Raw genomic sequence first — 11,084 nt, 5'->3', positions numbered from 1 at the left:
TTTTAGTATCTCTCTATTTTATAGGATTTCATATCAAATATTTGGTGAGATTAATTTTTAATTTAATGAGATGTTATAACCCGTTTAACGGCTATCTGGGTTTGGTAAGACTCATACCCGTAAATTCATGTCAAATGCATGAGAAGCCTCCATTTACAAATAAAGCAATCTCGTGGATTGAGAGAATGTATGAAGCAACCAGAGAGCTTTTAAATGTTTCGTTTATATATATTTAAGATTTAAAATTGTATCTCATATATCACACACCTTATTAATAAGGGGAAAGTAAATATGGGGTCGTTAGGCATCTAAGCTTAGATGCAAAACCAATCAAAAGTACGTTGTTTTGATTAAATCTGCCAAAAAAAGAATTAATTTTACTAAACTTATTGATTCTGATTTCCTTAAATATCTCCAATTTAGGAGCTTCTACATAGCGCACAAAAATTTTCTTCATCTCAATTTTATCATAAGTTTCATTCGTTTACTATGGATAACAAAGAATCAAGAATCACGATATGTGTGTATAAAATTTTGAAATTCTCATTATACCAACAAAATATTTAATTCGGTAAATAGCATTTTTCAAATTGTGGCTAATGGCTATCAAACAATAGATAATTGTGAAGACTTCATTTAGAAATGAAATAGAATCTTTTAACAGGTTGTTTTTCACTCTCAATCTTATCACAATTTATTAATTATTTTTGGCATATTTAATCAAAACGACGTAATTTTGATTGGTTTTGCATCTAAACTTAGATGCCTTAAAGCTCCATATTCATTTTCCCCTATTAATAAAATCTCTTCCTTTCTTCATACATATCAATCTCTTATTCTTTTGCTATTAGGCTAGTTTCAAAACAAAAACAACCATTGTGAAGGTTGTGGGTAGCTTTTATATAACGAGATATTTATAGGTATACACAAATAGTAGAGGCGGATACTCAACTTTGATCAATATATTGTTTATTCAAACGTAAAAGCTAGTATGCGAGTAAAAGTAATGATTTGCGCCTTCAAAATAACTTCTAGTTTTGTGATTCTGCTTACACTTTCGTCAAAAGCAAGGGCTAAGCTGGCATCTAAATCGTAATCGGCACTTGGCACGAAACTAATGTAAGACGTGTAATCGAAAATTGACACGTAACCGGTGCGGAACATGTCATCTGAATACTCAACTAATTTATTAAAAAGCACCAATAAATCTGAAAAACACGTTCCTATTAGATTTATTTGCCGTCATAGTTTTATTGTTTTATATTTTTCTTATCAATAAATATTTTATTCTTTGATTAAATTAAACCACAATATAAGAACAAAAGCATTACAGTAATGAACACAGTATTTTTCTTTTCATTGCATCACTTCCACACATAAAAGAAATATAAGAAAGAGTTGTGACATTTACATCTCATACAAACTATCAATGCTTTAATTAACTGATAGTCGGAAGCAGAGAAATGAGATCCGATATGCTGCCCGCATTGTGTTTTCAAAGCACTTGGTAGATGAAACCAACACCATCATGAGTTTTTGAAGCGTATAAAGCATTCCTTATGAAGTGCAAACAGACACTCGTGACACCTAAGTATGATCTCGAACCGCAATCTCCTAGCACATAGACTGCATTGTCCATCGCTCTCAATCCCTTGGGCAAATGATAGAGGATGTGGGTGACTATCAACCTTATGAATGCTCCCAAATTTCACATTTAAAAACCTATATATATACGTTATTTCTGTATCTGGAATAGGTTTCCGTTTCACAATAAAGTATTAAAGGAGCACAGGAAGAATGCATTGATTGAACACACTCATCACAATGATAGAAACAAGAATGAGGATTCAATTTGTTCTCACAAACTTCATAAAAGTATTCACTCTTGTGGTTTTCAATTGGGAGGTAACTCAGGTGCATCGAATGTTTGTCATAAGGGTGCCTAATTGTCTCAGGCAACAGCAAAGCACACTCCAGATGTATATATACATCACAAATGCTACAATTGAAACTCAGTTCATAGAATGAAAGAGAATGAGAAGTGGTCATATGAAAAAGACAGAGAAAACAACGTTCTTCGAAGAAATCCTCCTTAACCATGAAAGAAGATGATTTGGGTGAGATTTATGTGTGATTTTTTTGGGTACAAACCCACAACTAACATCAACGTAGTATTCACATATGACGCAACCATAAGCATATCCATTGCAAAGTAAGCGACAAACATCACAATTAAATAAGTTGAAAAACTTTCGTGGGATATTTGACAGTAGAACGAGGGTATGTTGTGGGTGACCTGGGTGATTGTCTACTTTTGTTGGCAATCGAGTACACCATTCATGAAGAACAAAGTTGCAATTATCATCTTCACTTGCCCCGCATTGTAGAACGGTATCTCTATGATTGGTCTTACACATACGTTGCATAATAGTTCTATTTTTTTCATTGTATTATGGCATATGATTAATTCATTAGACCCAATGCTTTCCGTATCAACTAAAACTAAATCATGTTGATGATTAATATTTTGTAGGCATACCTCACCAGAGGGATAAACTTCTTTGGAGTATAAATGCCTGGGTATGCTATAAGTTTGATCACGAAATGGTAGATGGAGAAGATCTGGATAGTCAGCATCTTCAAAATTTTTAACGGTTTGGCCTCTTCCTGAAAGATTGGAAATTTTATTATTAATTACTCAAATTGTAATTCATTGTGAAACAAATAATAAAACTAATCAAATGGAATAAATTATATATTAGAAAGATTTACTAATTACCGATAGACAAGATAGACATGAATGGCTCTTTTCTTGATGTTGTACAATCCACATGAGCATAGTAAATACATTTCTCACATTTATAAATCCAAAGTTTCTCCTTGCCAAAAGGACTATAATCACAAGTATACAGAGCGTTAGTGTCATAAAAACTATCATCGCATACTCTGCATGTAGGAAAATATTTCTCTCTTTGGTCATCAAATGGGAAGGAATAAGAAAGAGTGAGGGGATGGGCATGGGGGAAAGTGTTATTTGTTGCATGTTGAATTAACAAGCTTTTAGGTAGGAAGGTGCAATCAGTGTGTATGGCATAGTCCAAACATGTTGTACATTGAAAGAAGACCCCATTATGTTCTTTTCCACAAGCTTTACACTCGCATAAAATGGGTTTAGAGGTGAGAGGAACTAGTGGGTGTGGGTGGCTAGGGTGATGGATCTTTCTTTTGTCTACTTCCATGCCACAAACACAATTTACATCAATTATAGATAAACAAGAGAATGCACAGACATAGCCTACCACACCATGCTCGTGTTTTCTTTCACAAAGAAAGCATGCCCAAATGTAGTCATGTCTAACGAGGGTAAGAGGACTATGTGGGTGTGATATGTGTTTTAATGTTGTTGGGAGCTCTGCACATGATTTATGAAGAGAGAAATCACATGAATAATCCATGCATTTATAGTAGTACCTATAATACTCATTGATATCTTGACCGCACAGCTTACAAGTACACGAAAGCTCATCTTGTGTAACCAAATCCTTCTCCTCCTCCTCATCATCAGATTCGTGTACATCTTCATCGTTCACCTGCAAATCAATGAGCTTCAATGGATGCTCGTGCTCAAGTACCTTCATCATTGTTTTTATTAGTATTAATCTTGTTTAGTACAAGATGCGGTGCTAGACTTGTATGTTACTTATAGGCTACAGCAAGGAAAAAGCAGGTATGCGATCTTATTCTTGAAAATCCATGAAATCTATACATTTTTCTTTAATCATTGAGAACAAGAAAAAAAATTATAGTTAACTAGTAATAACGTCTCTTTAACCTTTTCTTTTAAGTTTTATACTCCTTCGTCCTACTTTATTGTCCATCTAATTATGTTTTTTTTTTTAACTAAAGTTACTTGCAGCTAGAGGAAAGAATGGTGTGAGATTAGATTAAAACTTGAAACATAATTAAAGGTACTATTAAATTGAAGTTAGATCAAAGCTTTTGTTAATTAAAGCACAAACTCACACATGGAAGATAATTTTCTTATAAATAAAGTGAAGCAAGTGTTATCATTGAAAGCAAAGATTGATTTAAAGTTACTAATAAATTATAACATAAATTACAATTATTGATTGTTAAACTAAAACATAAACCAAGATTATGAAACACAGCTTAAGGCTTTTGGTTTCATGCAAACACATAAAGAGCTTATTGCGTTTTTTTTATATATATAAATAAACTAATAAGATGTGTAAATTGTTTTTTGACTGACGAAGAATCATAATAATATATATCAGAAGAGGCAATTTAACAAGAAGCTAGAAGCACAGAGTCCTCAAATACAAAGATTTACAGCTCATAAAGTTATACCATTTGTAAATATATGGACTATTGTATTGTGTATAGCGCTATAAACATAATCATAAACATAATTATATCAAAAATTGTAATAGTAAAAGATAAATAAAAATAGTAAGAGTCTAATTCTAGTAACCTTACATATATAGTAAACAACGTAACCAAATAAAAGTAAATGAGCAAATGTAAACGAATCGAACATTCACGAACACAATTGAGCGAAACGCAAGTCTTTATTTTCGTTAAGCTCACCGAACGAAATTCTTTGTTTATGTCCGTTCAATTATTAAACGGGCGAACATAAACAAACTTTCTGACAAACGATTCATGAACAGGCATTCGATTCATTTTCAACCTAACCGTGTATGTGTATATATATATATATATATATATATATATATATATATCTTGTTAGATTGGATAATTAGACAATCCATCCATCATTATTTATTTCAAGAGTTGAACCAATTTAAATAAGTCTTGTATAAAATCCTAGCATGTCCGACCGACCAAGTACCAACATAAATATGTTCTAAACATCGTGTGCACGCTCATTAACCTTAAACAACAATATCTTTTTTTTTTTTTTTTGAACCGCTAAACAACAATATCTATCCATCGATTTTAAATGTACAAAACAACATTCACCAAAACTCCAAACATCTTTCGCGCGTTCTCATCTCTCCCAAACCTCAAATCATGCATCACATCTCTCCAATCATACGCCAACCAAACCAACTTGCACCAAGGCAAGAAGCTTCATTCCCACATGATCATCAATGGCTTCCTCACATCACCACTCACCATCACCAGCCTCATCAACATGTACTCCAAATGCAACAGCATACACGACGCTTTTTTAGTTTTTAACTCCACCTGTGACCCTAATGTCTTCGCTTACAACGCTATCATCGCTGGGTTCATCTTCAATGACATGCCGAAACACGCGTTTAAGGTTTATGACCAAATGCGAGTGGACGGGGTTTTGATGGACAAATTCACGTTTCCTAGTGTTGTTAAGGCGTGTTCGGGTTGTCAGGATGCTGTGGGCTTGAAGAAGCTTCATGGGTTGGTGTTTAAAGTTGGGTTGGATCATGATTTGTTTGTGGGTAGTGCTGTGGTTCATGGGTATTTGAGGTTTGAGTTGGTTGTGGATGCGCACCAGGTGTTTGATGAAATGCCTGACCGAGATGTGGTTCTTTGGAATGCTATGATTAATGGTTATGCTCAGATAGGGGAGTTTCGTAACGCGTTGGAGTGCTTACGGAAGCTTCGTGCGGATGGGAGTGTACCGAGCAGGTTTACCGTGACTGGGATCTTGTCGGTGCTTACACTAAAAGGGGATCTTTATAATGGGAAATCGGTTCATGGGTTTGTGATCAAGATGGGTTATTTTTCGGGTGTTGCGGTTTGCAATGCGTTAATCGACATGTATGGAAAATGCAAATGCTTTATTGATGCTTTGGGGATATTCGAATTAATGGCGGTTAAGGATATTTATTCATGGAATTCGATCATTGGTGTTCATCAGCAATCGGGTGATCATGAAGGGACTCTAAAGCTATTTGACCAAATGTTAAAAGATAAAACTTCCAGTCCCGATTTAGTCACGGTCACGACCGTCCTCCCGGCATGCTCACATTTAGCAGCGTTAAGGTGTGGTAAGGAGATTCATGCATACATGATCACAAACGGTTTGGGGAAAGAAGACGGTGAAGATAGATTTGATGATACATATATCAACAATGCAATCATGGACATGTATGGTAAATGCGGGTGCATGCAAGAAGCTCGGTTAGTTTTTGACCATATGAGCGTTAAAGACTCGGCTTCATGGAACATCATGATCATGGGTTACGCAATGCACGGGTTTGGTAGCGAGACATTATGTTTATTTAACGAAATGCGTGAAAAAAGATTAACTATCGACGAGGTGACATTCGTCGGGGTGCTATCGGCTTGCAACCATGCAGGTATGGTGAAAGAAGGGGAAGAATTTTTAAGTCAAATGAAGTCAAAGTACAACGTTTCGCCAACAGTTGAACATTATACTTGTGTGATTGACATGTTTGGTCGTGCGGGACTGCTTAATGAAGCGTACGGGTTGTTGTCTGAAATGCCGATTGAGGCCAACTCAGTGGTGTGGCGAGCATTCTTAGCAGCGTGCCGCCTTCATGGAGATGTGAATCTTGCTAAAATTGCTGCTGGAAAAGTAGTTGATCTTGAACCTGAGCATTGTGGGAGTTACGTTTTGATGTCGAATGTGTATGGGACGTTGGGTCGGTATGAGGAGGTATCTGATGTGAGGCTTAATATGAGACAACAGAATGTGAAAAAAACACCGGGGTGCAGCTGGATCGAGTTTGGAGATGGGGTGCATGTTTTTGGGACGGGTGATCGGACTCATCCTGATGAAGAGTCGATTTATGGTGAGCTTAGTTCGTTGTACATGAGCATGGGTTTGTGCCACATGACTTGAGTTAAACCATTTGGTTTCATGAGATTGATATTCTAAGTAGGATTTTACAAATTATTATGAATTATTTACTCACTGTGTTAAGTTTTGTATTAGGATTTTTTTTTCTTTTTGTTTTGGTAAAAGGGAAATGCCTTTGAAAATAGAATATTATAAGAAATAAGATTACAAAGGAAACATAAAGAGCTTCCTTATTTGTTTTGCTTGCACTGTTTCTTGCATATTGTATGCTTATTCACTGTCAGCATATGTTGAGCTTGTGTAGATGGCTACTTGGCTAGAACACCCTCCCTATTGGCTATTTGTGCAGTGTTTACGAATCATATTTTGTTTTAACCAACACTTTAAACGAGAGTTTGAGCCCCATCAAATACCCGTATAAGATTTTTTGAAGGGGAGATTGTTAAACTCATCATGAAGAACACGAGTGGGAGAATATAGCACACGCCATATTTATTGGAGCCAAACTGCCAAAGGTTATGCTAAATTCATACTTAGGGGTGGCAGCTGTGTCCTAGTGGCGGCGGTTGTGTAGGTGCAACGAGTAGGTGGTAGCGACAGACAATGGCCATGGGTAGCATTGACCCATTTGGCCTATTTTAAGATATAAAGGTTTATATGAGTAACCTGTACCCATTTTATGTCTTAAGAATATCGAAACTGGCCCGTTGTATTATTTTAAGTTGGCTCAAAGGAACCTGTTATTAAACATTTTTACCCATATGTGTTCATTCAGTTGTAGCACTTCTGGTCTTTTGAGACAAAAGAGTTTTTGTTGCTTTTTTTTTAAGACTATTTCATGGGTTATGGAGTCGGCTGGTCTGGTTACTTTGACGGGTCAATATCTAGAACCCAGTTTCAACCACCATCACCGCCACTCTTGATCCTCTCTGCTCTTTGTTCAAAATCTCAAACAATAGAACTTCTAAGGTAAAAGAGCTTTATCTGTTTTAGATTAGTGTATATATGCAATAAATCTTGAATGTCAATAACTTCTTGAATATTTTCTTCATTTCTGTTATCTGCTAGCTCAATTGTGCAATTTTGTCATCTTAGGATGTTTCTTCTTCAGTTGTCAATTTGGTTTTGTACACTTATTTACTTCGGATTTCAATTCATATTGTTGTTTCTCCAAATTATATTCTGTTATTTAATCATTAGAGGTAATAGAAAACTGAGTTCTGCCTGTTTCAGTTCCATTGGTACACGACAAATGATTTGCGAAAACAACTGTAATATGGACCATCCGTATAATTAATTCAATTTTCAGAAAGTCCATGTTTTGATTTGAGAGGCTTACGTCAAATGTTAATGATGACAAAAAAGAAACAAGTCCAAGTTCTTTTAGGATAATTAGTACATTTAGTATAGGTTTCTAGAAAACAAGTACAAATAAATTGTGTTTCAATCTCTTACATTTCACATCCTATAGCCACTACTGTATCCACCTAAACCAGAGGCTCCATACCCGCCACCATAAGGCGATGGTCCACCATAAGCCGCCGCTGCAGCTGATGATGATGGTGGCGGTGGGTATGACGAATTCCCCAACTGAGAGTAAGAAGACCTCAAACCTGAATCCAGTTTCCCATAGCCGCTTGCAACTGATGATTCTTTTTGACCGTTCACACATTCCTAAGGAATCAAACCAAACAAGTTAAGATCAAGTAAATAAACTGATGAACACTAAAATGACGATTTTACCTGAATAAGTTGCTGAGCTGTCTGAACTTGTGAAGCTGTCCCTTTAATTTCGACTGTAATTTCATCAGGTAAGCCTCGGCTTTCTTGCACGGTAAGAATAGCACCACTCGTCCGACGAATATACGCAATATTCGTCCCCCCAACCCCAATAATATCCTCAGCATAAACCAATGGTATTTGCATTGTTTGAGCTACCTGCTTAACATAAACCAAAAAGAACTTAATACAAATTTACAAGACAGCAAGGCACGTATTTTTAACAAAGCTATGAAAATAAACTGCCGACCTGAGTGATAATAGGACCACCGGTTCGAGCCAGTACGGGTGAAAGTGCTGTGGTTAGCCCAGCCCCAGGGTCACGCCCATATAAAGAAAGTCCATGTAACGGTTCACGATCAGCAAACAGCGTCTCTCTTCTCATTGGAAGAGAATAATCACCACCGGCACCTAACCCGAGTTGTGACTGTGGCCCACTAATGCCACGCATCACCGGCTTGTCAGCCCATGATGTCTCCACTTGATGTTCTTGTGTGGCTGATGTTACATTGTTCTGAATAATAAAATAATAACGCACTTCATTAACTATTGTTAATTATAACTAATCGCGATAATAACATTAGTGGTGGCAACTTACAGGTTTTTCAAAGAGAGGAAGAACACTACGGTCTACCAAAAACTTCCTCAAGTGTCCCAACACGCTTTCTAGAGCTTTCAAAACCTTTATAGCTTCACCTTGCATATCAACAACCCTCTCGTCTGAGTTGGCAGATAATGCTGACAGTGACACTTCATCTGAAAGATAAACACTGCTTATTAAAACTACTAATAATATGATGAAACTGCTAATAATATGATTCATTCGTCACACCACCTGAAAGCACACGCACAGAACAGCCGGTGCTTTCCTGTATTGCTTTGATTGATGATCCTTGTTTTCCAATCAGACTCAAGGCTTGCACTGATGGCACCAGTAATCGGATCGAGCAGAAAGGGACGGATGCTAGACTCTCACCCTCGGTTTCTGGGAATCCGTTAATGCGTTTGAATACTCGTATTACAGCATCCATTGCAGGTGAGAAAGGTAGCTCTGGTTCTTCTTTGCCAGTTATCAAAACCTAAACACAGTCAATACTTCTGATGAAAAATAAGTTTCATACAGATCATATAAACAGATTGTTGAGATTTGATTGGTTTTAAAAACTGGTTATACAGTAATATGCGCTTTTCCTAGGCTGTAAACAAACAAAACGTTCAAGAACAGTTCGTTAACTGTTCCGCATGAAGTTCTTTTATGTTCGTTTATTTTATTAAAAAAAACGAGCATGATTAAATTTTGATCGTTCATTTATTTCGTTTATTTACGTTTGTTTAAATTTTAGTGAATACATTATATTTATATAAATACAAACATAAGTAGTTTACGTCTAGATAATCATGATGGATATTTTGAATGAATGAGCTATGCAGTCGATAACGCCACCAATATATATCAGTGATATATTGGTTATCGGTCCTCTAGCGATATATAAGTCAGAATATCGTTCAGAATATCGGTACTGAAAATATCAACGATATTGACCGATGTATCACCGATATTACCGATATCAGTGTTTTAAGTCTTAATTATCAACTTTTAGTGTTCAATGTTATTGTTTTAAATCTTAATCAATTCTTGCTACGATTGTTAGTGTTTTGCAATTTGCAAAACTTTAATTTGTTAATGATAGGAGACTATACTGAATTATTAGTGTTAAATGGCTCTATATATGAATTTTACACGATATTAAAATTACCGATATCTCATTGTGATAACCGATATTTTTCCGCATTAATTGCTTAGTGAATGAGGTAAATTTAGACCACTAATTAGATGTAGTTTTGGATGAATCGTGATGTTTTAGACTTATGTTTGTTCAATTATGTTTGCTCAAGTTTGTTTGTTTTTATGTTCATGAACTGAACTGCTCATTTAAGTTTTAAACGAACGAACATGAACATGAACATGAACATGAGCATACCCATTTTCATAACGAACAAAACAATTTGTTCAACTATACATACGTGTTCACGTCCATTCGGTTTGTTTACAAGGCCTAGGTTTTTGTAACAAGATTAGTAAAGGTGTTGATGATCAAAGCAATCAATTGCAAAATCCCAAGCCCTAATTGAAGCTTAGTTAGAATAATAACAATAACAATACATATATTGTCCTAATTCCGGTAATCGGAGTGAATTAAAAGAGCTTACAATGCGATCAGGAGTAGAAGCAGCAGGTGGATCAAGCACACGAATACGAGCTTTGGTATCTTCGCACATCTTCTTAATAATATCTCCTTTGCGTCCAATTATGCTGCCGACCTTGAGCACCGGCACTATGAGGCGGAAGACGCATTCTCCCGGCCATCCGGGCCACCTATTCTCCGGTGGAACTTTGGACGGTGGATCCTCGGCCACGGCAGTGGTGGCAGGGGTTTCGGCTACGGTGCCGTTGATGGAAGCCATTAGTGTTAGTGTGTGTGTAGGGCTAGGGCTTGGGGTTTGACGAACG

At 36.3% G+C, this 11,084-nt stretch overlaps 1 protein-coding gene and 1 pseudogene across 1 annotated transcript; one reads left to right on the top strand and one right to left on the bottom strand.

The window, feature by feature from the left end:
* Nucleotides 1-4,974: 4,974 nt before the first annotated feature.
* LOC143588240 (pentatricopeptide repeat-containing protein At3g14730 pseudogene) lies at nt 4,975-7,055 on the top strand (annotated as a pseudogene).
* A 1,115-nt stretch (nt 7,056-8,170) lies between these two features.
* LOC143588236 (RNA-binding KH domain-containing protein PEPPER-like) lies at nt 8,171-11,038 on the bottom strand. The gene is made up of 6 exons (XM_077069299.1): nt 10,784-11,038; nt 9,408-9,651; nt 9,171-9,328; nt 8,823-9,086; nt 8,537-8,731; nt 8,171-8,467 (listed from the first exon to the last, which is right to left on the bottom strand). The coding sequence occupies exons 1-6, from the start codon at nt 11,036-11,038 to the stop codon at nt 8,252-8,254; spliced, it is 1,332 nt and encodes a 443-aa protein (XP_076925414.1). The 3' UTR covers nt 8,171-8,251.
* Nucleotides 11,039-11,084: the final 46 nt, after the last annotated feature.

The sequence above is a fragment of the Bidens hawaiensis genome, unplaced genomic scaffold, assembly GCF_021521415.1.
Source record: "Bidens hawaiensis isolate Kalapana, Puna unplaced genomic scaffold, B.hawaiensis_p1.1 tig00036247_1, whole genome shotgun sequence".
Taxonomy (NCBI): Eukaryota; Viridiplantae; Streptophyta; class Magnoliopsida; order Asterales; family Asteraceae; genus Bidens; species Bidens hawaiensis.
This window is presented reverse-complemented; position numbering and strand designations above follow the sequence as displayed.